The sequence below is a fragment of the Muntiacus reevesi genome, chromosome 7, assembly GCF_963930625.1.
Source record: "Muntiacus reevesi chromosome 7, mMunRee1.1, whole genome shotgun sequence".
Taxonomy (NCBI): domain Eukaryota; kingdom Metazoa; phylum Chordata; class Mammalia; order Artiodactyla; family Cervidae; genus Muntiacus; species Muntiacus reevesi.
This window is the reverse complement of record NC_089255.1, coordinates 56,317,911-56,345,355: the sequence shown is the minus strand read 5'-3', so window position 1 is coordinate 56,345,355 and position 27,445 is coordinate 56,317,911. Positions and strand designations below refer to the sequence as shown.

Here is a 27,445-nt window from a genome sequence, read left to right as displayed (position 1 = left end):
CTGTTAAACTTTAAAGATAAATGTAAATTGAGATCTGTTGAAACAAAGTACTTGTCCTCTCAAATACGAGACTGATTTAAAAAAAAATTTTCTAAGGTTTGTGTGCAAGACGATTAAAGAGACAGACATCGCTATTCTTCCAAAATAGCCTGAGTCATTCTTTCATAGAAGTAACAGTTAACTCAAGCTTTGGAGATAAAACAGGAGGTGGTTTCCAGGGCCTATAAAGACCACCTATTGCCAGGTAGACATTTCAAGGGAGATGGAGACAAGTAAGTCTGTGCTGATGCCCCAGCTCAGGAGAAACATGGGTGAAATAAGAACAGTTGATATTAGACCAACTTCCTCACTTAATAGCCCGAAGCCCTCCCCTTTCTCCTTACTCCCTGCCTACCTGACTACCGGACAGAACTTATTATTAAAACTTGCCTGTTAGGACTAATCACTGGGTAACTGAATATTATATAACTCTCTCCTAAAGACATCCTCGATTTTTTTGTGTTATTATTTAGTTTATATGGCATGTATTTCTGCAATTAATCTTTCCTGTGGGAAATTAGCACTAACAAAAAAATAAAAGGTCTTTATACTGTAGTCCCAAAATAAATAATAGGCAGGTATGAAGGGTGTAAAAAGTCCACCAGAACAAATGCAGTTGCTGTTAAAAAAAAAAAAAAAGGAGAAAGGCATCTCATGGGATGGTCAGAGAAAGGGAAATTTGGGTGTTCTTAAAATTTATCATTCTAACAGAGCAAAACCATTAACATGGTGACCCAAGGCTTTGTACAGTGATTCCCAAAGCTCTATTAAAGCTCATCTGGAGAAGACCAGGTCCTCATTTTACCGATGGGGAATGTGGTATATTCAGAGATGTGGAGTCACTCCTGAAACTGACGAGTGGCAAGTACAATGATGATAGTATTGTGTGACATTTATTCAGTACTTGTTATATGCCAGGCACTGGATACAGTATTTAATATGCAGTATGTCAATCAATTTTCAAAACAACCTCATGGTGTAAACACTTACTAATAAGCAGCTTTTTCCTTGATAAGGTAATAGAAAAGAGGTACTGTAACTTTCCAAAAGTCATCCAACTAGAAAGTAGCAGGGCTAAGATCAGAGCAGGCAGGATCAGGGTGTCAGCCTGGTCTTCCACCTCGGGTTCAGTTTACTTTTCAGCACGACATCTCACTTGCTGGCTGCAGGGAAACTTCTGGAGGCAGTACTGTGGCTGAGACAGATGCCTCAGAAGTCAGGCCGCCTGAGTCTCCAACTCTGTGTGTACCAGCTGTGTCTTTGCGCAAGCCACTCAGCCTCTCAAAGCCTCAGTTTCCGCAATAAGAGTGAGACAAAAATGGATCCTGAGGCGTTATACTAAGTGAAATAAGGCACACAAGGAAAGACAACTACCGTATGATCTCACTTATATGTGGGATGTGAAAAAAACGGAAAACAAAGAACCACGCTCATAGATACAGAAGCCAGATTAGTGGCTGCCTGAGGTGTGGTGTGGAGGGAGGCGGCGAAGGGAGTCAAAAGGTACAAAGTTCCAGTTATAAGATAAATAAATCCTGGTGATATGGTGTACAGCACGGTGATTAAAGTTAATAATACTGCACTGCATATTTTAAAGTTGCTGAGAGCAGATATTAAAAGTTCCCATTACAAGAAAAAGAATTCTACGACTGTCTTTGGTGGCAGAAGTTATTAACTAACTAGACTTATTAGAGCGATCATTTCACAATACATACAAATATCGAATTGTTAGACTGTAACCCTGAAACTAATGCAATTAGTTCAGTATTCAATTAATACAATTTTTAAAAAAAGAACAAGACAATAATAGTAACTGGGTCATAACATTGTTATGAGGACCAAACAGGATCCATGTTTGAGTGTCTGCCTGGAACTCAGTAGGTGCTGAATGACCATTATACATTACTGGTACTTATGAAAGAAAAGAATATACAATGGAGAAGTTTGAAAGAAAACACATGTATTCTCTGAAAAACTGAGCTTCCTGATTCCTAATTAGTAATTTTAAAAGTTGAGAAAAGTTCCAAGATACACAGTTGGCAGACTTTCAAACCAGAGAGCAGAAGCTCAAGAGATACGTCTAGAGGTGACAGTACACGCAGCTTTTACTCTTCTAGGCTGACCCAAGAGAATTTCACAATGACTACCTCTTGAGACCTTGAAACGTATCACTCATTAACACCGATTCCTAAAAAATAAAATGCCCAATGACTCAGCATTCACAGTATACTGAACGCAAAGATGAATTCCAGGACCCTGAAATGACAAAATTTCATTTCTGCTCACTCACCTCGAATGCCCCCTTTGTATCGGTTTTTAATGGCAGCCAAGCTGATGGACTCCTCGCCTTCCTCCTCCTCATCGTATCGATCAGGTTCTAGATAACTAGCGCTCAGTCCCCGCTGGTGCTGTTTCTCTCTCATGCGGCGCTGCTGAGACTCCCTACGAATAGAAGCCCTCAAACGTTCTTCTTCTTTCTGTAAAGAAGCGAATTAGTGAACTTTAAAAAAGATGAACTCACTTAATGCCCACTTGAAACTTCTTTACTCTAAAGAACATGTAAATGCCTTGCCCAGGATAACACCAGTTCCTATGTCCTCACTGTGAGTTCTCTCCATTTCACACCTCTGTTCCCACACATGGTCATTGTCCTGTTCAATTCTAAGGTGTGAAGACAACACAGGGAGAAGAGGCAAGAGGCTCCCTCACACCAACCGCCCCATCACAGCTGGCATGGACACGGCCTTGGGAGCTGCAGCATCCCCTCTGCTGCCAGGAACAGTCCAGAGGGCACGACCAGCCTGAGGAATCTCATCGATGCCCAGCGGATGCCTGAGGGAGGCAGGTTCTCTTCACCCTGAGACACACACCTGAGTTGTCAGGCTCCACCAAACTACCATGGCGCCCAGATATTCCCGCTTGGGGCCCTCAACCCAGGACACTCCCGAAAGCTAACAGTAGAATGAAGGGGTGCTGGTGGACAGGGGCCCTGAGTCCCAAAATAGACCCTTCATTCTCTTCTATCTGCCTGGCTTCCACACCTTGAGGTTCACCAGGCAGGCCCGGCTATGAGAGGTCAGGGATGTCCTGGCATTCCCTTGATTTCTTGTTTAATTGCTTTATTGCTGCATACAACTCTAATTCTGTAAAAATCACTGTCAACAGAACAGGGATTAAAAACAATCTAGCGGATTCCTTGTGCATTTCCACAGAAGTTGGGGAAGTGAAGGAGGGCTTGGGCATCTCTCAACGTGGTCCTGGAGCCTGCAGGTCCTTCAGCCCCCCTACCTTCAGTGGAAAAGGGAGGAAACATCTGGCCTTTTTATATTCTATCTAGACTAATTCTCGAGTATTTCCACTTATTTTTGACATGGGCGCCAAATCAGCCATGGATGACTTATTTAATCATCCTTGAAATTATCTATGAAGGTTCAGATTCTTTTAGTCAACAGGTTGCTCTCAGGACTTGGTGGGAGAGAAACCAAGCCAGGGTCTGTTTTAGGACCCTGACCACCTCACCCTTATTTGCCAAATGTTTAGGAAATGGAAACCAGCTCCCTGTTCATGCCAGATGGAAGGAGGAAAGGGTAGGTCAATAAGAGATGATGAACAACATTTTGGGAAATGCTTTTCTTAATTTATCAAAATTCTAGGAAAAAGCTCAGCCAACATACCTTGATCATCTCTGTGCGCTGGCACTCAGGATCACGACCAGCCATGGGTAAGATTCTAATCTTCTGTGTCTTTGAACATCTATCTGCAAGTGACAGTGTCATCTTTCTATGTGTGGCACTGTCTGTAGAGTGAGGTCTGCAGGAAATGAACAAAAATACTTCACTGTTTAGCAAATACATTTGTGAGCCAGCCATACCAACATCAGAGGAGGCCAGTGAGCATTTCCCATTCTCAAGAAAAAAATAGGCAGAGACACAAAACAAAGTACTAGATGGGGATTCTAACCTTTCTTCATTCTGTAGCTTACTAAACCGTTCTAACCTCCACAAGTGAAGTAAAATATGGAAAGGTTGAGTAAAAAAGGCTTGCACAGCATGATCACCCTCTAGAAGCAGTAAACTGATGGGCTCACACGACATTCATTAAAAAATAAAAATTAAAAGAGAAAGAAAGAAAACAAAAAAACAAAAACCAGAAGCATTCATTGAAAACTGAGTGCCAAGCACTGTACTCTTGTGTTTTATATATTACATGACTTCACTGTCATAGCTCCTCTATGAGATAATTATTACATTTTATATATTAGGAAACTGAGGCAAGGAAAAATTGAGAAAAGTTGCACAAGGTCATGCATGTGGAAGTGAGACTTAGATACAGGTCTATTTGATTCCAAAGCCTATAAGCTTGACCATTACAATTTTGAAAATGTAATTCATAACCAAGAATACTGTGCTAACTCTAAAGGTAAGCATTACCCAAGGAGGATAATCTGCTTAGAATCAAGGAAAGAAAAACATGAAAGTTTCACTGTCCTGCCTGTCCTGTCTCGACAAAGGGAATGTGCTTGCCAGCTGACCCAAGTGTGCAGGACTGCTTGAAGAGGTAATGGATGCAGGGGCCTAAAGAACAGATGACCTTGGCCTTCACACCCACCAACTCACTGCCCTTCCTCTGACTGCATGCCCACTAAGAACCTCTAACTATCAGTCTCACAGGTAAATTTTACTAAAAAGAAAGACACACTGCCCAGTTACTACTCTTAGGCCTCCTGGCAGTTATAGTAATCACTAGAATACATACACTAACGTTCTGGTTTACATACCAGTCTCCTGGATCTCTGGTTAGCACGACCTGGCTCCCTGTGAAGCAGCAACTTTCAGAGCACTTGACAAAAGAGCCTTTGAACTTTCAGAGCTGAGAACCAGATCTTGGTCTTTGGGGAACTATACTGTGAGGTTATGCCAATCAGGAGTCAGGCATTTTGAACAACACCTGTATTTCACTGCTTTTACTGTTTAACAAATAGTACGTTGACAAAAATAATTACCTGAATGTGAGTTTGGTTTTAAAGACGGCTTGTCCCTGTAGACCGGTACCTTGTCTTATAAAAAGGTGGTTGTGATCACCCTGCAGCGGAGCCTTGTAAACATCAAATACCTCATTCCCTAAGTGCAGGGACATGCTGAAAAGAAGGAACACTTCACATGTTAGTCAGAAAGCTCTCACTCTCTCCTTTTACTTCCCTTCAAATGTGAATCAATGGCTGCTTTCTCTCCTAACACAGAATTCAGAAGCAAGGGAAGAATAAAAAGGCATGATGTGAAAAAAGACTTACTTAGAAGTAAAGAACGCTGTGTGTTTATGTTTAGGAAGCAAAACATGCTGTGACATTCACTCAGCCCCTACCACCTTCCCAGTGAAGGGCAGTTTTACTAAAGTGTCAACTTCTAGGGAGGAGTACGCAATGGGCAGGGGAGCTGGTCTAATTTTCCTGACTATGGTGCTATAGCCAGAGGACAATATTTCCAGCCTACTTTTATTTTTTTTTTTTCATTTATTTTTATTAGTTGGAGGCTAATTACTTTACAATATTGTAGTGGTTTTTGTCATCCATTGACATGAATCAGCCATGAATTTACATGTATTCCCCATCCCGATCCCCCCACCACCTCCCTCTCTACCCGATCCCTCTGGGTCTTCCCAGTGCACCAGGCCCGAGCACTTGTCTCATGCATCCAACCTGGGTCCAGCCTACTTTTAATAAGTCTCCCACCAGCCTGTACAGCCCTCAACTGCTTACTTATTTCTGAGGTTTTCTATACAATGCCAGAGACTAAATAACAGAAATTCTTCAATAAGAGGTATACCCCAAATAAGGTCTTATTCCAAAACATCATCCCTTCCAGCCACATTCTGTATGTTTCCACACTCTTCAGGCATCTGTGCTCACCTCCCATCGGACCACTTGACTATTCGAGCATTGCTTTCTTTAATTTCATTTCCTTCTTCATCCCGGCGTATCCTCCACCTTATGGTATTTTCTACCTGTTTTAAAAATACAAGTGCCTTAGAACACTGTCATTTTTGCGTCTTCTCTCCTCAAGAGATACATAATCACAGAATAAGCATGGTCAGATAGTGACAGAAAAAAGAACATTGAAACCCTCTTGTTTTAACCACCTAGAGACACTAGATAAAATAACAACAGGAAAGAAAATATGCCTAAGTGAATTTCTACTCCCAGTGCTGGAACTACAGACAGAGCTCAGTGCCAGGGCATCTGAGCAGGTGCTAAATCTGTAGTAACCTCCAGAAGTTATGACACAGGAAAAGCTAGCAGGATAAGAAATAAGGTTTGAAGCCATATGAAATAGCAATTGAGGATTGAGACTCCTATATAAAGCAGGTTTTCTCATAAAACTAAAAACCCAATAAATGTGGGACTAAAAAACTCTGCCTACTGACTTAGGAAGATAAGGAAACCCCCACATATAGGTAAGGAAAAAACAGCACCTTATGAAAATAAAAACCCCAAGTTTGAGCAGGTTTAGAGTCTAACTTTATCTTAACTTTATGGGGAGGGGAGAATACCAGGCAGATTTGCAAAATATTCAAAGGCTTCCTAAAATGAAAACCACTGTTATTTAAATTAAAAACTCAATGGGACCTCCAGGAAAATACAGCACACTAAATGCACGTACTTTATCCATGCCACATCCTGGAAATGCACTAAAATGACAGCAAAGAACTGAAAAAGGTCACATTCACAAGGAGAAAGAGAATGTGAACGAAGATGGCACCAAAGAAAAGCCAGCACTTTGAAAACCAACAGGCTGAAGCCCAAGCATCCCCCTGCCTCTGCCCCTACCATCGACCCTAAAAGCAGCCAGTCCCAGCTAGATTTTCCGGATCGCCTCTGTTAGCTGCCTCTACAACTGTGTCCTAATGACTTCTTTCCAGTTTCCCCCATCCTTCTTTACTCCTCACTAAATAAACAAACTATGAAGCTCGCTGATTAAGAATGCAATAGATCAGTTGGTAAAGAATCCGCCTGCAATGCTGGAGGTCCCAGTTCAATTCCTGGGTTGGGAAGATCCACTGGAGAAGGGATAGGCTACCCACTCCAGTATTCTTGGGCTTCCCTTGTGGCTCAGCTGGTAAAGAATCCACCTGCAGTGCAAGAGACCTGGGTTCGATCCCTGGGTTGGAAAGATCCCCTAGAGAAGGGGAAGGCTACCCACCCCAGTATTCTGGCCTGGAGAATTCCATGGACTCTATAGTTCATGGGGTCACAAAGAGTCGGACACGACTGAGTGACTTTCACTTTCAATATTAAATATGATGTCATATCTGAGATTTGTTTCCAAACAATCTGGGTAAGATGGGGTGAGGAATACAGATGAAATAAGATGTCCAACCTGACAACCACTGAAGTGAATGATGGGTACGTGAGAGTTTACTACACTGTTCTTGCTATTTATGTTTGAAATTTTTCTTAATAAAAGAAGCTAAACAAAAGGATCTGTCATTATCCCTGCCTTCCCTCTCAAATAGAATAGGTTTGTTGTTGTTCAGTCACTAAGTTGTGTCTGACTCTTTGCAACCCCATGGACTGTAGCATACCAGCCTCCTCTGTTCATGGGGTTCTCTAGGCAAGAACACTGGAGTGGGTTGCCATGTCCTTCTCCAGGGGAACCTTCCCAAACCAGGGATAGAACCCATGTCTCCTGCACTAGCAGGTAGACTCTCTACCACTGAGCCACCAGAGAGGCCCTATAAAATAGGTTGAGTGAGTGAGTGAAAGTGGTTCAGTCGTGTCTGACTCTTTGCGACCCCATGGACTATATAGTCCATGGAATTCTCCAGGCTAGAATACTGGAGTGGGTAGCCATTCCCTTCTCCAGGGGAGCTTCCCAACCTAGGGATCAAACAGAGGTCTCCCGTATTGCAGGCAGGCTCTTTACCAGCTGAGCCACAAGGGAAGCATAGAACAGGTTAGCCACACAGAAATATGAAAACACATGGGCCATTATCAACTGTGAAGCCACTTTGAAAAACGCTTCCTATTGTATAAGGTGATTCAAATAATAATGATGCTGTGATAGAATACTCTGCTAAGTCTTACCCTATTGGGATGAAAGACACATTAAAGTACTCCTAAAGACACAGAACCTCAGAGAGGTACATAAAATGCACCTGGTTCTTTGTTCATTAAAGAATTAATCATACCACCAACTGACTCTTTAAGAATGGTAGGCCTTGTCTCAAGAGCACCATTCAAAAATCAAGGATCCAAGGTTACTTTCCATCACCCATCAAGGTTTTAAAAAACAACAGTCTGCTATACACTGACATTTTGTAGTCTACACACTAAGGTTTCAGAGTAAAACATTTATTTTCAGGCATTAATGCTGATACTAGAGTCTGGTATCATGTGACAAGTGTCAATGTATCATGATAGAACATAAGGGGAAAATGTAAAAATCAGTAAAAAGTAAATAAGGAACTATCACATTAATTTATATAAATGATGAGAAATAAAAGCAACAGAGTAACTACAGAGGTACTAAAACAGTCACAAAAAATTAACAGTGCTAACCTTAAAACAATAGATATACACATGTTCCAAGGGAAACATTAAGAGATAACCTAACATGGAGACAGAGGAGGGGAAGTAAGAAAAAGAACAACAACAAAAAAAGCTTAAGTACTATATATTAATGGTGTCACCTTGACCAAGTTAATGGTGCTGTTTATCTCCATTTTCTCATCTGATTTATATTTCCATTAAGTGGGAGGAGTAATGAAATTTCATTGAAAAGCTTTGGAAGCTCATGCCTTTTAGAGAAACCATTTTATATCAAGGTTCTTTAGGTACTTATGGATCCATTAAACTTGAAAAGATGGAATTATTCTACAAGTTTAGCCCTTGAATTCTAAGAAGGCCGGACTCTCACTTCTTAATATTTTAACACCATGTACAATATCTACTGGAAAAAAAAGAAAGTATTTACAGGAAATCTTCAGATTTAAGAATTTAAAATGCATAGCACCAGTTTCGGTATCATGAGTTCAACAGTTTCTTGATACTGTGCTACAACTCAGCTCTAAACCATCTACTTAAACCTACATCCTCCTTGATTAAAGGAAGATTAGAGGCCCTCCTTGAACAGAGTAACCAGACAATACAATGTCTCAAAGAGAAGCATTAATAGGAATTTAGCACAATAAAAATCTCTCCTAATAGTGAACAAGAACAATTAGAAAAATACAAAGACAGCCATGTGGTGAAGTGTTAGGTACCAGTAATAAATTCTTTTGTATATGATTTGTTCATCCATAGATCAAAGAGCCTGAAGATAATTTCCCCTTGCAGGAAGTTGCTGGAACTTAACCCACAACAAATATGGGAGGGAGCTGTTTTAAACACAAACCACAGTACAACTTATTCTGAAGAAAGTAGCTAATAATTTTTTAAAGCACCAAAAGATGTAATATAGCAAAAAAAAAAAAAAACTGACACTTTTACAGAGAAAAATCTATGCTATTTTCTTTCTAAAAAATATTCTAAAAAGGTAGACAATTCATTTTTTGATGACAGGAAACAGAAAAGATCATTTTCAAAAACTTAAGTCTCAAGTTAGTATCCCCAGGTTTTACTTTATAAAAGAAAAAAAGAAAGGGGTAAAGCACAGAATGGTACCTTTAATTTTAACCTGGTTCGACCTTCTTCATCCAGCATTTCTTCATCTTCAAATTCATCTTCATAATACTGAGGATCAAATGGTCTACAAATTGTTTTTAAAATAAACTATTAATCATATTTTGTAAGAAATATTCCTGCTATATAAAGCAACTTTAAAAAATCATAATAACTAAAAATCATAATAGTCAAATATCTTCATGCTCAACTATAAGGATGTATTCAAATTACTGCACCTTCTTGAAATTTGGTATTAATACATATTGCTTGAAAAAACAATACATATTGCTTGAAATAAAGAGCAAGCAAGGCTAAATATTCAAGTACTCTTAATTCTTATGTAAGTCTCTGAACAAGTAGGCCATGTATACCCTAGCTTTCCACATTTTGCTTAGGAAAAAATTTTTAAATAGCACAAAGAGCTTGCATGTCACTTAGTGAATAATATCCATCAATGCTGTTTAACAGTCCAAACCATTAGTTTTTCGAGATCCACAATGGCTGCTATAGAGGACATCTGCAATTTTTCTAGCAACTTCACTACTCTCAATTTCAGTTTTCTCAGGGCTTCATTAGTCAGAAACACCCAAGACTAGTGATATCTGTTAATTCATAAGAAAGTAACAGACTGCTAAAAACAATTACAAGCATTATAAATCTCCTTTACCAATTGTCCATACTTTTTCTATCACAGGATATATTCGGTTTTTATTTTTTCAGAGATACATAACGAGTTTTCCGTTTTGTGACTAGTCAATTCATACAAAGTAAGAAAAATATCAACATTCTACATTTTCCTATCCAACATTAAAAAACTATCAACTGATCCCCTTACCTGGGTTCTACGCTGAGAAAGTTGGGCAGCTTAACAAAATATAAGTCATTTCCTAAATCAGTGTTTACTTTGGGTATTTCTACTTCTATTCTGGTCTCAGGAATTGGCTCCTCCTCCTGTTGATCTTGAGGCAATCCATTTTCATCCTAGTAAAAGAGTCACAGAATTTTAGAGCTTGATGGGACTTTAGAGATGGTCCAGTTCCATTTCCACATTTAGGTAGATAAGAAGTAAAATGAGACATGACTTCAGGGCTATTATCCATCCCTACCAATCCACCCCCCAAAACCCTCATGGATAAACAAGATTGGTTTAGAAGCATCAGAGTAAGAAAACATCTCTTTTATGATAAATCTATCTTCCACATACTCACCAACAGAAATGTGAAATTAACAGACACTAGAATATGAAATCACTTTATCAATTAAAATTAGAGAAAATTATCAACAAAACACACTTGCTGACATGAACAAGAAAAACATTCAAATAAATGTTATTCAATTCACAGTCCATGCAGTCTAGTCTCCTAAGGTGTGGGCCCACCTCACACCGGGCAGTTCTTTCTATCTTCTTTCCCCCAGTGACAACATCTTGCAAAAACTACAGTACAAGATTACAACCAGGAGACTGACCTGACCCAGGCGGATAAAGGACATTCCCATCACCACAAGGATTCACGCTGCCCTTTTACGGCCAGCATCCACTTCCCTCTTGCCCTCATCCTGTTGCTGTAATCTCCATTAATCTTGTCTCCATTTCTATAATTCTGTCATTTTAAGAATGGTTAGAGGAGTGGATTTATACAGTCTTAACCTTTTGGGACTGGCTGTTTCTCACTCAGCATAACTCCCTGGAACTTCATCCAAGTTGCTGCATATATATCAGTAAACTTCATCCAAGTTGCTGCATATATAAATCCTTTTTATTGCTGAGTAGTATTCCACAGAATGACGTTTCAAGACAGTTTCTTCTAATCCTCTTATAAGTAGGAGTTCTCTACATAAATGAGGAAGTCACACATTCACTGTATTTCCATACTGCAATTCAGTTACCGACTTCCTCTTCCTGGCATAAAAGAGACACTTAGTTCTCTCTTCCAGTTCTCACTGGTAATTTTACTTACAACAGGCTGTCCTGGAGTGGGTGGTTTATCTTCCCCATCACTCCCTGAAGATATATCATCTGCACCTCCGAAGAGATCCATGGTTCCACTATTATCTTCAATGCAAGAGGAAAAAGGCACAGTATTTAATACCTGTAACAGTGATTCTTCAAAGCTATCACTTCAACATATTCCTAAAGTTTCTAGACCTGGCACCTGGAAACCACCCAAACACAACTCTGAGCCTCGCACTCATAGATTTAACTAGAGTGTCTGTGCAGAGGGAAGAAGGCAAATCCAGTGAAGGGCAAAGTGCACGGGAGGCACTCCTCTCCTCCTTTACTTACTGCATCCCTGTTTTTCCACTTTCCTTTATTCCTCAGGAGCCCAAATATCCTCCTACAGTCCAGATACTCAAATTTGGGGCTTAAGCACACCACACAGGCCTATTCTCCACGTCATCCTTCCAAATTTTAAAATTACAGGTCATGTCTACCCAGGCTCCCCTCCTCTCAGGAAGGACTTCACCCAGGTACAAGCAAAACAACATCATCAACAATAATCTGTAATAAACCAAAGTGGGGTAGTAAAGGAGATGACAGGAAGATAGGAGGGTGGTCAAAAGGTAGACTGCTTGAAAGTGAGATTATAGAAGAGTTACAATTTTGGTAATGACATGGTCTAGGGTAAAATCATAAGTGTGAGTCACTAAGACGAGGTAAAGGACAGATCATTGAAAAAGAGAAGGAAGCCTATTAAAATGGTCAAAATTCAGAACCCGGACAACATCAAACGCTGGTAAAAATATGCAGTAACAGGAAATCTCATTCACTGATTCAGGCAGGAATGTAAAATGGCACACCCACTTTGGAAGACAGTCTGGCAGTTTCTTACCAAACTAAACATATTCTTACCAGATGCCCCAGAAATTGCTGCTCCTTGGTATTTACCCAAAGGATCTACACACTTATATCCACACAAAAACCTGCACACAAATGTCTACAGCAGCTTTACTCATAATTGCTGAAATACAGAAGCAACCAAGATGTCTTTCAGTTCGTAAATGGATAAACTGATACATCCAGACCATGGAATACAGGAATACCTTGGAGATAACTCAGGTTTGGTTCCAGACTATACTCATATGCTCACCTGATTATTTTCTTCTTAGGTTTTATCACCATCTTACATGCTATATGTTTCATTTACTTACTGTGTTATCATTAGTCTCTCTATCCCACCCTGACCCCAACAGAATGCGGGTTCTACAGGGAGATGTGTTTGATTACTGCTACATTCCAAGTGCATAAAATTGTACTAGTACAAAGCAGATTCTCAATAAATGTGAACAAAGTAATTAATAAATCTGATTCTCACAACAACACTATAAGGGGATTAGCATCATCTCACTCTTACAAATCAGAAACTGAAATTTAGTTAAGTAATTAATTTGACCAAAATCATACAGTTGGAAAGTAGAACCACTAAGATTCTAACTTGAGTTATCTGATTCCAAAGTCCATGTACATAACTAGGAGTTATAGACCCAAAGATCTTTAAGTAAATCCCAGAGTTTGTTATTCTGTTCAGCTGTCTCCTTTTCTCTCTAGCTGACCTGCTAACTGTTTGCTTTAGTTATACTGTTACTTGTGATAATTTATATAAGCTATTTATTTTTTTTATATAAGCTATTTAACATTAATGCCTAATTATCATATAGCACAATAATGGCTGTGCAAATTATCAAAATTATGTTTACTGTAACTTTTATACTAACATCTTTATTGTATAGTAATTTGCCATTTGAAATGCAGTCATACATAGATATAAACAGGTAGATCTTGAGTGTATGTGTCTTAGTCACTCAGTCGTGTCTGACTCTTTGCAACCCCATGGACTGTAGCCCTCCAGGCTTCTCTGTCCATGGAATTCTCCAGGCAAGAATACTGGAGTGGATTGCCATTCCCTTCTCCAGAGGAACTTCCCAATCCAGGGATCGAACCCTGGTCTCCTGCATCACAGGCAGATTCTTTACCATTTGAGCTTCAGGGAACCCCCTCAAAGTCACTCAGTCATGTCTGACTCTTTGCAACGCCATGGACTGTAGCCACCAGGCTCTTCTGTCCATGGAATTCTCCAGGCTACTTTACTGGAGTGGGTAGCCATTCCCTTCTCCAAGGGATCTTCCCAACTCAGGGATCAAACCCAGGTCTCCCCCATTGCAGGCAGATTCTTTACCAGCTGAGCTACCAGGGAAGTCCAGGTAGATCTTGTATCCTTACAAAAAACCTACCTTACCTAACACTGGGTTTTTATGAACTCTTCACCTAAAATAGCTTGAAGAATCAGCTTCTTCATCTACTATTAACCTATTAAGAACCTAAGAACAAGCTAACAAGCTGTCCTAGAACTGTCACTATTCAACCCGAAGAACAGGCAATGCCACTTCCTCCTCAACAGAGCCTCGGGCCCCTAACAGCAGACTCACTCAGACTACAAATGAAGCAGGTCAGGTTCTTCAACCTCTTAAGTGTGAGCAATTTCTCATATCTGTACAACTTCCCTGGGTACACTAAATGTATGCACACTCTTTTCTGTGGGTCCTGCAGGCTGGGCTAAATGCCCAGGGTTGGGAATGTACTATAGTTAAATGCAGAGAGAGGAATGGAAATAAAGATATATAAAAGAAGTAAGTAGAGTACCTTTTGGTACCTCAGTGTCACTCTCCGCTTCTGAATCAGATGCAATTGCGTTCTTGCGTTTCATTCGTAAAACTTCGTCCTCACTATCACTGCCTCTTGCCGATTCTGTAAGAGTGGAATCAGAAGTTCTGCATAATCGCAGTCATACCATCACTTTGATTTTGTGTGTTTGAAAAGCAACACTGGAGAGAAACAAACTATGGACCACCCACATAATGGAAAATTACTCAGTAATAACTAAGAATGAACTACTGATACAAGTAATAATTTGGATGACTCTCAAATGCATTACAGTAAGTGAAAGAAAAAAGGCGCCACTACTGTCTGATTTCATTTATAAGACGACATTCTCAAAAAGACAAAACTACAGTGACAGAAGAACAGGAGCTGTTAGGGGTCCCAGGTGGGGCAGTGTATGACTACAAAAGGGACAGTATGAGAGAGTTTTTTAGGGCTGACAGAACCATTCTGTATCATGACTGTGGTGATGGTTATAAAAATCTATACATTCATTAATGTTAAGAGAACTCCACATACACACACAAAAATCAACTTACTATGGTTAATTTTGAAATAAAATTTTAAAAAGGAACATTGGTTTTTGTAAGCAGAAAAACTTGGGAGAATAAGAAAAGCAGTTCTGAAACTTTAAATTTATATATCATTCAATACAGAAGACAAAAGAGAAGTAAATATACTGTAATGGAAGACACAAATATATTATTTCTGGATGGTACAACTGTTCACGTAATTTTAAACTTCAAAACCCAACCACTGTAGAAGTAGTTAAGCAGGATGACCAGTGACAAGACTCCTACTCTTAGTTTTATGTTAGTCTGCTAGTATTTGGGAAGTAGTGCATAAGCCTTAATGATTCTGAGTATTCCCAGTACAAATAACTCTACCCAGAATTAGTTATTGAAATAATTACTGCAGTCCTATAGTCTATATAGACCTATATCCATCTCTGGAAACTGTTTGACCTCCTCTCCTAAATAATGTTAAAATGTGGTCTTGAAAGCTATCCTGAGGTATGTATTCCAGGGGAAAAGACCTCCCAATCCCCAAACTGCAGCTCTCTAAGAAGACAGAATCAATATATAATTATAATCAATTACTTATAAAAATGAAGCAACCCAGATATTACTACAGGAAGACTTCCAACTTAATCAAAGTGACTTTTATATAACACAAAGAAATCAGATGGTTAACTGTTTTAATATTCTATATGAAGAACGTGCTAACTTCAAGAAAACAGTGTAAGTAGTTATTATGAAAAGGGATCCAAAAGCCAAGGTTCCGCTCTATGTTTTCCTGCTGTCTTCAGGAAATAAATGTTCTGATCCAAGCACATCTCCCCAGGATGAGGATGCATATGTCAGGCTATCATAACTCACTGAGATCATCCAGCCTGTGCTGTCATTTTCTGGATATTATGCTCTTCAGGAAACCTCCTGACTGTTACAATTTGGTATCCAATGCAGATTTCCCCTCAAAGGATACAATGATAGAAAAATAACTGATGCTCTTGAAACAATTTTGCAATTCAATTTTTATAACTTCCTGTGGTTAGTCTGAATAAACTCCTTGGAGCCTGATTACCTCTGGAGGATGAAATTTTGGATCTCTAATAAACTGACCTGGAAACTGGGCATTTCAATGGCACGGGGGTTTTTCCCCCAGGCACATCTATTCTCATCTGGGGCATGCTCTTCCGGTTACCCACAGAAACGGAACTGACTGTTCGGTATCTAGCTACTATAGCACTATACACTTTGCTCTAAGACTTCCCTCTTTAAAGTTTTTTCTTCCTGATCTATCATCAATAAAATGGAAGGGGGAAAGACAGAAATAATACACGAATTAGGAAAATGTTTACAAGTAAAATGTATAGAGTTAGAAAAGGTTGAAATAGAGGAACAGAAGAGAAAAATCAGAGTACTAAAGTAATGGGACTGTAAAAAGAATCAATGAGCCACCACTGTACCTCAATGCTTCTACTAAACCACTCTGGTTCTCATAAGTGTATTACCTGATTTATGGTCCTGTTCCTCTTCATCATCTGAATGCCTGTGTTCTTCATCCGAGGGCTGTGGCCTTTCATCATCAGAATTTTGCATTTTCTCTTCATCAGATATCTGTGGCCGCTCTTCATCATCTGAGTTCTGTTTCTCATCATCATTATCAGAAGCTGCTGGCCGTTCATCATCAGAATTAGCCTTCTCCTCCTCAGACAGCTGTTGTCGCTCATCCTCTGAAAGCTGGGGCCTCTCCTCATCATCTGTGTTCTGCATTTTTTCATCATCATCAGAATTCTGCAGTTTATCTTCATCAGACCCTTGTGCCCTCTCCTCATCATCAGAATTTTGTATCTTTTCATCATCTGACTGATCGCTTTTATCTTCCCTGCCCCATTTTTCATCATCTGAGTGTGCTTTTTCAGAACCTTCTGCTTCCGAGTGATGACTCCCTCCATCTGATCTATGACCCTCATCCTCATCATCATTGTCATTTCGGGTTTCTGATCCACTGTGTTGATCTACATCTGAGGGATCGTTGTCTTCATGGTCAGAATGCTCAGAAGCTTCTGATCTATTGTCTGATCCTTCAGAGTGATTATCACTCCCACTATGATGAGAGGCTCCCTCATCCTCACTGTCATCTCCAAACAGTTCCTTATTACTTGGTTTTCCTGCATCATCTCTTTCATCTTGATCGCTTTCACTTCCAGAGGCATTACTGCCAGAAGCAACATTCTCTTGATCAGAATCCGAGCCAGATCCAGAGTCAGAATCTATGGGATCATATAAACACAGGGTGAGGTAAGCAAAAAAAAGCAGAATAAGGAACACTAAAAGTCCATCTTAACATAAAAGCAAGGAAAAAAACTTCTTAAAAGCTGTTAGAATCTATCTTCTCAGACTCTGGAAACTAAAATTTGCAACAACTAGGGGAATGTTTAATGAGATCAAAAAAAAAAAAAAAAAAAAAGCTGAATCTCAGTAAAAAAAAATAACAGAATTTCGGGAACTTCTAACATACTCTGGTCCCTACCCCACCACCCACTGCTCCCAACCCACCCCTTGGTCAACAGTGCCTTGAAGATAATACCCTGAATTTCTGGCACATGTGCCACTAATGGAGGGAGCAGACGGCACCTCATTCGCAAAGAATCATTGTTGTTAATTCTGATCTGTCTGGTGGATCACTGAAGGGACTGGCTCAAAGGACTTGACTTTATCTCACCTAACTTGGAACTACTCAAAACATTTACAGGTAGATGTATTAGTTGTGTCTGCTTTGGACAATGAATAACAGGGCAAACAACAGACTAACTAAAAAGCTTGGTTGAAAAGGCTGAGGAATGACATAATATGAGGAGTAAGGACTTTAAAAGTATGATAAAACTTCTAGAGGAAAACATAGGCAGCACACTCTCTCACATAAATCACAGCAAGATCTCTTTCAATCTATCTCCCAGAATAATGGAAATAAAAACAAAAATAAACAATAGGACCTATTTAAACTCAAAAGCTTTTGTACAGCAAAGGAAACAATAAGCAAAATGAAAAGACAACCCATAGATTGGGAGAAAACATTACAAATGATACAACCAATAAGGGATTAGTCTCCAAAATTTACAAACAGCTTATGACACTTAACACCATCAAAACAAATAACCCACTCGAAAAATGGAGAGAAGATCCAAACGTTTCTCCAAAGAGGACATACAGATGGCCAGCAAGCACATGAAAAGATGTGCAACATCACTAATTATTAGAGAAATGCAAATCAAAACTACAATGAGATATCACCTCACACGGGTCAGAATGGTCATCATCAAAAAATCCGCAAACAACAAATGCTGGAGAGGGTGTGGAGAGAAGGGAAGCCTCCAACACTATTGGTGGGAATGTAAATTGGTACAGCCACTATGGAGAACAGTATGGAGGATCCTCATAAAACTAAAAAGAGAGCTACCACATGACCTTGCAATCCCACTCCTGGGCATATATCCAGAGAAAAACATGATCTGAAAGGATACATGCACCCCAATGCTCACTGCAGCACTGTTTACAATAGTCAAGACAAGGAAGCAACCTAAATGCCCATCAACAGAGGAATGGATTAAGACGTGGTACATATATACAACGGCCATTAAAAAATAATGAAATAATGCCATTTGCAGCAATATGGATGGACCTAGAGAGTGTCATACTGAGCAAAGTCAGTCAGACAGAGAACATGGTATAACATCCCTTATGAGTAGAATCTAAAAAGGAAAGATACAAATGAGCTTACTTACAAAGCAGAAAGAGATTCATAGACTTAGAAAACAAACTTATAGTTGCTGGGGGGAAGGGATAGTTAGGGACTTTGGGAAGATCATGTACATGCTGCAATATTCAAAATGGATAACCAACAAAGACCTATCGTATAGCACATGGAACTCTGCTTAACTTTATTTGGCAGCCTGGATGAGAAAGGGGTTTGGGGGAGAATGGATACATGTATATGTATGGCTGAGTCCCTTCACTGTTCTAAAACAAACACAACATTGTATTAGGATATAGCCCATTAACAAAGTCAAATGTTTGTTGTAGAGAAAAAGAAAAACCTCCCACAATAAATGAACCAACCAACCAAACAAAACCCTCCCATATATTCTTAGCAATCTGGAAAGCCATGCACTTCCCCAGGGCTGTGCACATGCTCAAGAAAGAACCAAGAGGGCCCTAAGCCCTCACTTCTGGTTGAACTTCAGGCTCCATGAAAGCAAGAAATGAAAGCAAAGACAGGATGAAAACCACTTGGTGGAGTGTTGAAGGCACACCTTAACACACACAGAGAGACAACCTGTGAAGTCTGGAAGTTTTCCTGCGATTGTTGTTGTTTCTTTTTCTGCATATAAGGAAACCTCTGTCCAATCACTAGCTGACCACTAAACTAATGGAGCAGAAACTTTAGTGGTCACATACCACAAAAATTGCAGACTTTACAAAATTATTTCAAAAGAGTCAACAATAATTACAACAACAAATAGCAACAATAAATGCCGGGGGTGGGGGTGGGGAAGGGAGTGTGCTGTCCTGAGTTACTGCAGTATAATTTCAAAATGTCCAATTATCAACAAAAACTTATAATGCCTGCAAAGAAACAATGAAGTATGGCCCATACATGTGAAAGAAAGGTTACAATTTGTCCCTAAAGAAGCCCAGACAATGAAACTGATATCTTTTTTTTTTTAATTAGTTGGAGGCTAATTACTTCACAACATTTCAGTGGGTTTTGTCATACACTGACATGAATCAGCCATGGAGTTACATGTATTTCCCAAAAATGATATCTTATCAAATACAGATATCAATAAAAAGACAGATATTATTTTTAAAAAAACTGAACAGAAAATCTGGAGTTGAAAAGTATAATAACTGAAATGAAAATTCATTAAAGAGATAAACAACAGAAGTGAGCGAGAAGAAGAAAGAATCAGGAAACTTTTAAGATTACATAATTGAGTGCTCGCTTCGGCAGCACATATATTAAAATTGGAACGATACAGAGAAGATTAGCATGGCCCCTGCGCAGGATGACACGCAAATTCGTGAAGCGTTCTATATTTAAGACAGCCCTCAGATTGGGAGAAAATAATAGCAAATGAGGAAACAGACAAAGGATTAATCTAAAAAATATACAAGCAACTCCTGAAGCTCAATTCCAGAAAAATAAATGACCCAATCAAAAAATGGGCCAAAGAACTAAACAGACATTTCCCCAAAGAAGACTTACAGATGGCTAACAAACACATGAAAAGATGCTCAACATCACTCATCATCAGAGAAATGCAAATCAAAACCACAATGAGGTACCATTACACGCCAGTCAGGATGGCTGCTATCCAAAAGTCTACAAGCAATAAATGCTGGAGAGGGTGTGGAGAAAAGGGAACCCTCTTACACTGTTGGTGGGAATGCAAACTAGTACAGCCACTATGGAAAACAGTGTGGAGATTTCTTAAAAAACTGGAAATAGAACTGCCATATGACCCAGCAATACCACTTCTGGGCATACACACCGAGGAAACCAGATCTGAAAGAGACACGTGCACCCCAGTGTTCATTGCAGCACTGTTTATAATAGCCAGGAAAGATGCCCATCAGCAGACGAATGGGTAAGGAAGCTGTAGTACATATACACCATGGACTATTACTCAGCCATTAAAAAGAATTCATTTGAATCAGTTCTAATGAGATGGATGAAACTGGAGCCCATTATACAGAGTGAAGTAAGCCAGAAAGATAAAGAACATTACAGCATACTGTATATATATAAATTCCAACACATATATATGGAATTTAGAAAGATGGTAACAAAAAACCTATATGCAAAACAGAAAAAGAGACACAGAAGTACAGAACAGACTTTTGAACTCTGTGGGAGAAGGCAAGGGTGGGATGTTTCCAAAGAACAGCATGTATATTATCTATGGTGAAACAGATCACCAGCCCAGGTGGGATGCATGAGTCAAGTGCTCGGGCCTGGTGCACTGGGAAGACCCAGAGGAATCGGGTGGATAGGGAGGTGGGAGGGGGGATCGGGATGGGGAATACGTGTAACTCTATGGCTGATTCATATCAATGTATGACAAAACCCACTGAAAAAATAAATAAATAAATAAATAAAGATACATAATTGAGATTATCCAGTCTTGTGAACAAAAAGAGAAAAGAATGAAGAAAATGAAGAGTCTAAAATACTTGTAAGAAAACAGCAAGTCTACCACTCTATGCATAATGTGGGTTCCAGAAGAAGAGAAAAAAGAGAAAGGGACAGAAAAATATATTTGAAGACATAACAGCCAAAAACTTCCCAAATCTGATGAAAGACATGAGCATACACATCGAAGCTGTTTAACAAATACCAAGAAGGATAAAGTTAAAGAGACAGCACCCCAGAGCATTGTTATCAAACTGCCTAAGACAAAGAAAAATCCTAAAAGCAGCAAAAAAGAAACAACTCATCCCATACAAAGAGATCATTGATAAGGATAACAGCTGATCTCTCATCAGAAACCATAAAAACCAGGAGGCAATGGGATGAAATATTCAAAGTGCTGAAACAGTCAATCAAGAACTCTACATTTAGTCAAACTGTTCTTCAAAAATGAAGGAATCATAAACAACAACAAAAGATAAACTGGACTTCCTCAAAATGAAAAGCTTTTGTGCAAGAAAGAATATTATCAAGAAAGTGAAAAAACAACCTAGAGAATGGGAGAAAATATCTGCAAACCATATCTCTGACACATATGTAATGAAAACAGTGACAGACTTTATTTTCTTGGGCTCCAAAATCACTACAGATGGTGACTGCAGCCATGGACTGAAAAAACACTTGCTCCTTGGAAGAAAAGCTATGACAAATCTAGACAGCTTATTAAAAAGCAGAGACAATACTTTGCTGACAAAGGTCCGTATAGTCAAAGCTATGATTTTTCCAGTAGTCATGTACGGATGTGAAAGCTGAACCATAAGAAAGCTGAGCACTGAAGAACTGATGCTTTTAAACTGTGGTGTTGGAAAAGCCTCAAGAGTCCCTTGGACTGCAAGATCAAACCAGTCCATCCTAAAGGAAATCAACCCTGAATGTTCATTGGAAGGACTGATGCTGAAGCTGAAGCTCCAATACTTTGGCCACCTGATAAGCAGAGCTGAATCATTAGAAAAGACCCTAAGGCTGGGAAAGATTGAAGACAGAAGTAGGGGATGACAGAGGATGAAATGGTTGGATGGCATCACTGACTCAATGGACATGAGTTTGACCAAGCTCCGGGAGATGGTGAAGGACAGGGAAGTCTGGCGTGCTACAATCCATGGGGTCGTAAAGAGTCAGACGTGACTGAGTGACTGAACAACAACAATCTGGAATATATAAAAAATGTTTACAACAACAACAACAAACAAACAATCCATTTTAAAAATGGACACTGGACTTGAATATACATTTCTCCACAGTTACACAAACATGAAACAAGTACATGAAAAGATGCTCAACGTCACTGGCCATTAGGAAATGCAAATCTAAACCACAATGAAATATCACTTGACACCAACAGTGATGGCTATATTTTAAAAAGGGGTAAAAAAAAAAAAAAATGTAAAATAGGTATTGGCAAAGGTGAAGAAATAGAACCCTCAAACATTGCTGGTGCTAATGTAAAATGGTTACAAAAATGGTTTGCTGGTCCAAAAAATGGTTTGGTTGCTCTTCAAAAAGTAAAACAAAGAATCATATGACTCAGCAGTTCCACCCCTACACATATATATCCAATTCCACCCCAAGAGAACTGAAAACAGGCACTTACACAAATACTTGTTAACAAATGTTCACAGCATCACTATTTAAATAGCCAAAGATGGAAACAACCCAATGTTCACCAGTGGTTAAATAGATAAACAAACTGGGACATATACATAGAGTGAATACTATTCAATCATTAAAAAAAATGAAGTATTAATACATACAATATGGATAAATTTCAAAAACACAATGGTAAGAGATAGAAATCAGACACAAAAAGCCACATGTAGTATGATTCCATTTATATGAAATGTCCAGAACATAGAAAATCCATAGATGTAAAAGGTAGATTGGTGGTTGGTGGGGGCTAGTGAAAGGAGCAAATGGTAAGTAACTGCTCAATGGGTGTGGTGTTTTATTTTGAGGTGATGAAAATGTTTTAGAACTAGACAGAGGTGGTGGCTGCAGGACATTTTTTTTTTTTTGCAGGACATTTTAAATGTACTAAATACCACTGAATTGCTCACATAAAAATGGCATATTCAGCAACCAAACTGAAAAGAACTAAAACTGTCACTATTTGCAGATGACATATTATATATAGAAAATCCTACAGACTCCACCAGAAAACTGTTAGGACTAATAAATAAATTTATTAAAGTTGCAGAATATAAAATCAATATACAGTTGTGTTTCTACACATAAATAATAAGCTAACAGAGAAATTAAGAAAATAATCCCACTTATAAATACAACAAAAAGAATAAAATACTTAGGGATAAATTTAACCAAAAAAGATGAAAGATCTGTACAGTGAAAACTGTGACACACGGATGAAAGAAACTAAAGACACAAATAAATGGAAAGATCGCTCATGGACTGGAAGAATCGATATTGTTAAAATATCCACACTAACCAAAGTAATCTACATTTTGAACACAATCCCTATCAAAATTCTAATGGCATTTTTTATAGAAATAGAACAAAGAACTCTAAAATGTGTGTGAAACCACACATACATACAAACCCATACAGCCAAAGCAATCTTGAGAAAAAAAAAAAATAAAGCTGGAGGCATCATGCCCTTGATTTCAAACTGTATTACAGACACATAAATCAATGCAACAGAATAAAAAACTCAGAAATAAAGCCACACATATATGGTCAATTAGTTTACAACAAAGGAGCATGCCAAGAATACACAATGAGGAAAGAACAATAAATGGTGTTGAGAAAGCTGGATAGCAATATGTAAAAGAATGAAACTGGGCCACTATCTTATTACACCATACACAAAATTTAACTCTAAATGGATTAGACTTAAATTTCAGACCTGAAACCATAAAACTCCTAGAAGAAAACATAGGCAGTAAGCTCCTTGACATTGGCCTTGGTTATCATTTTTTGGATTTGACACCAAAGGCAATGACAACTAAAGCTAAAATAAACAAGTGTGACATATCAAGCTAAAACACTTCTACACAGCAAAGGAAACCATCAACAAAATGAAAAGGTAATCTATTGAATAGGATAAAATATTCACAAATCATATATCTGAAAAAGGATTAATGCCAAAAACATATAAAGAGCTCATATTAAAAAAAAAAAAGCTATTATATATATATATAAATGGACAGAAGGCCTGAATAGACATTTTTCCAAAAAAGACATACCAATAGGTACATGAAAAGATGCCCAACATCACTAATCGAAAGAGAAATGAAAATCAAAACCACAGTCGGAATGACTATTATCAAAAAGATAAAAAATAACAAGTGTTGGAGAGAACATGGAGAAAAGGAAACATTTGTACACTAATGGTCGGATTGTAAACAGGTGCAGTCACTATGGAAAACAGTATGGAAATGTTTCAGAAACAGAACAGAACTACTATATGATCCAGCTAGACCAATTCTGGGTATTTATCCAAAGGACACAAAAACATTAATTTGAAAAAATATATGCCCACCTATGTTCACTGGAGCATTATCAAGATATAGAAACAACCTAAATGTCCATCTATGGACAAACAAAATGTGGTGCATATAAACAACAAAATATTATCCATGCCACTAAAAATATGGCATATATACAATGTAATACTTTTCAACCATAAAAAAAGAAGGCAATCTTGGGGATTCCTTGGCAGTCTAGTAGTTAGGGCTCAGAGCTTTCACCGCCATGGCCCAGGTTCAATCCCTGATTGGGGAACTAAGATCCCACAGGCCACACACGTTTTGTCAGATCTCTCCACCATGACCTGACCATCCTGAGTGGCCATGCAGAGCATGGCTCATAGCTTCATATGTGATCATTTTGGTTAGATTTCTGTGATCCTGGTTTTCTTTCTGTAAGCTGTGGGATTATTAAATTCTTGCTTCTGTCTGCCCTCTGATGGATGAGGCTAAGAGGACTGTGTAAGTTTCCTGATGGGAGGGACTGGCTGTAGGGAAAATAGGGTCTTGCTCTCTGGTGCAGGGCTTTGCTCAGTAAATCTTTAATCCAATTGTCTGCTGATGGGTTGGGCTGTGCTCCCTCCCTGTTCCTTGTTTGGCCTAACATCTCTCCGATGGTTAAGAATGTAGCAGTGCAAGTGATGTGGGTTCAATCCCTGGGTCAGAAGGATCCCCTGGAGAAGGGAATGGCAACCCACTCCACTATTCTTGCCTGGAGAATTCCATGGACAGAGGAGACTGGCGGGCTACAGTTCATGGAGTCACAAACAGCTGGATACCACGGAGCGACTAACACTAACAACTGAGGCAACCCAGTCTTGGAGTCTACAGGTTCTATGTTAGGGCTACTGGAGACCCCCCATAGGACTTAGGTCAACACACGCCTCCCAGGGCTGCAGCTGCCAGGGCCCTTGTCCCTGCAGCCGGCCATTTCCGACCCTCACCTCGGTAGGAGACCTTCAAACACTCGCTACTGCTTCTACCTATTCAATTATTTATGTATTAAGCAATGAAGTTAACTGAGGGAGGGTGATATCTTTGCATCATTGTAACCCCTACACTTAGCAAAGTAGCTATAACATGATAGGGGATCTATAAATGATGAATGAATGAACTTCATGGAAGTGAATGATGCAAGGGTTCACATGGCTCTGATGCCTCGAAGGGTGAATGGGATAAGGACACATACAGATGACACGGTAATGAAAACATTAGCAAAGAAAGTGGAACAAGAGTTAGTATAAGGGCTCTACACTTCCAGACCTATCCTGACCAGAACCTTCAGGACATCCATCCTGGTACAGCCCTCACACTAGAATCCATATGGTGCTACCCTGCATCATGAACATACATTTACTAATCCATTTCATCACCAAATCCTTCATCCCTTCTCTCCAAACACAGACTTCATATGCTCCCCAATCTAATACCACCAACTCAAGAAATTCTAGCGTTTTTGCACAGGTTCTCGGAAGACACATTATCTCTTGCGCGTAACACCTGTATGCAGCCCTACCCCAGTAACCTTCCCAGCCTTCTCACCCAGACATTTTAAACTTTCCATCACGCCACGTTCTGGTTTCATTCAAAAGGACAATCAGAGCCCCTCTGAAAATTCGTCCAGCCCATACCCATGTTCCTGAACACGTAATTTCCATTCATTCACAATAGTCCATGTGCAAGGCAAGACAGAGCAGGACTCTAAGGTTCCTCCTCTCGCTGCGCCGGCTCACCGGCCTCCTTTCCTGCCCCGCGCCCCCTTCGCTCCCCATGCTCCTAGGCTCGGCTTGCTAAATGGACACCAAGAACCTCGAGGCACACACTCTGCATCTGTCCTTTCGTCCCCTCCCTCGGGAAAAGGTTGGCACCGCCGGGAGGGCAGGGGGCGCTGAGGCAGGCGGAGAGGAAGCGCCATCCGCCAGCGGCGCCAGAGCGTTCGCAGACCCGGAATCGGGTCGCTGTCGGGCTCCCGCCGGAGAAGGCCCGCCACGCCCGTCTCCACCGAAGCCCTGCGGACCCCACCTTTACGCTCAGGATCGCTGTCGGCGTCGCTCCCGAATAGGTCTTCCATATCCGCCATAGCAGCGCGCGTCCGCCGCAGTCTTGACCGGGAGCGGCTCCCCGACTGCGTTTACGGCACAGAACCAACGAAACGCGACAGTGTCGCAAAGATTCGCTAAAACGTCTCCTTTTCTACTGGAAGCTTGTTTTCGCTTGCACTTTGAACCCGCACTTACCCACGCTCTTACGTCCAGCAACCCCGCCCTTCGTCAATATCTGTTCTTATTCGCGAGGATTCTCAGCTGGGTACATCAGATCTGAGTGTCAGTGGAGCGGATGGTATTTGGGGGCTCCCAGGAAGGGCCTGTGACCGTGTTAAACTTGCCTGGAGTCAGGCCTGCAGTCCTTTGTTTTATGCGGATCAGCTGTTCTCAAATTGTTGCGGACTCAAAAATGCTTTTGTTATGTGGATTGTATCTATTGATATTTACTGTAATAGTAATTAAGGCAGAAATTTTAAAAATTCGTTCTACAATAATAAACGAGTTAACATAAAATAGCATTTTAAGATTTTAAGTGACTTGTTTTCTGAAAATTGAAGAGTGGAATTATTTACAGTTTTGAAAGCGTCTTTGGTATCTGCCTCAAATGAAAACAGTTGAATTCGCATACTTGCTTCTGCATTCAATCTTGAGAGGTTTTGGTTGAAGCTTGTGAAGAAAATATGTCCTCACACACACATATATGTGTGATTGGAAGAGGAAGGACCTCTCATACCCCTAAAAGGGTCATATTCGGACCAGTCTGACCCAACTTTAGAGTAGTGTATGTCAGACATCAAAAATGTGCCAT

General features: G+C 39.7%; 1 protein-coding gene and 1 non-coding gene across 3 annotated transcripts in view; one reads left to right on the top strand and one right to left on the bottom strand.

The window, feature by feature from the left end:
* Nucleotides 1-26,749, bottom strand: part of LEO1 (LEO1 homolog, Paf1/RNA polymerase II complex component) — a 33,676-nt gene extending 6,927 nt beyond the window's left edge. For both annotated transcript variants that reach the window (XM_065941221.1, XM_065941222.1), the window contains exons 1-10: nt 26,615-26,749; nt 16,369-17,130; nt 14,337-14,441; nt 11,656-11,750; nt 10,533-10,678; nt 9,698-9,782; nt 5,945-6,039; nt 5,042-5,176; nt 3,714-3,849; nt 2,330-2,516 (exon numbers count right to left, since the gene is read on the bottom strand). In XM_065941221.1, coding sequence (XP_065797293.1) covers nt 2,330-2,516; nt 3,714-3,849; nt 5,042-5,176; nt 5,945-6,039; nt 9,698-9,782; nt 10,533-10,678; nt 11,656-11,750; nt 14,337-14,441; nt 16,369-17,130; nt 26,615-26,672 — 1,804 coding nt within the window. In that variant the 5' untranslated portion in view covers nt 26,673-26,749. The remainder of the gene's footprint in view (nt 1-2,329; nt 2,517-3,713; nt 3,850-5,041; nt 5,177-5,944; nt 6,040-9,697; nt 9,783-10,532; nt 10,679-11,655; nt 11,751-14,336; nt 14,442-16,368; nt 17,131-26,614) is intronic.
* Nucleotides 19,856-19,961, top strand: LOC136172719 (U6 spliceosomal RNA). The gene has a single exon (XR_010664070.1). It is a non-coding gene; the product is annotated as a U6 spliceosomal RNA (small nuclear RNA).
* Nucleotides 26,750-27,445: the final 696 nt, after the last annotated feature.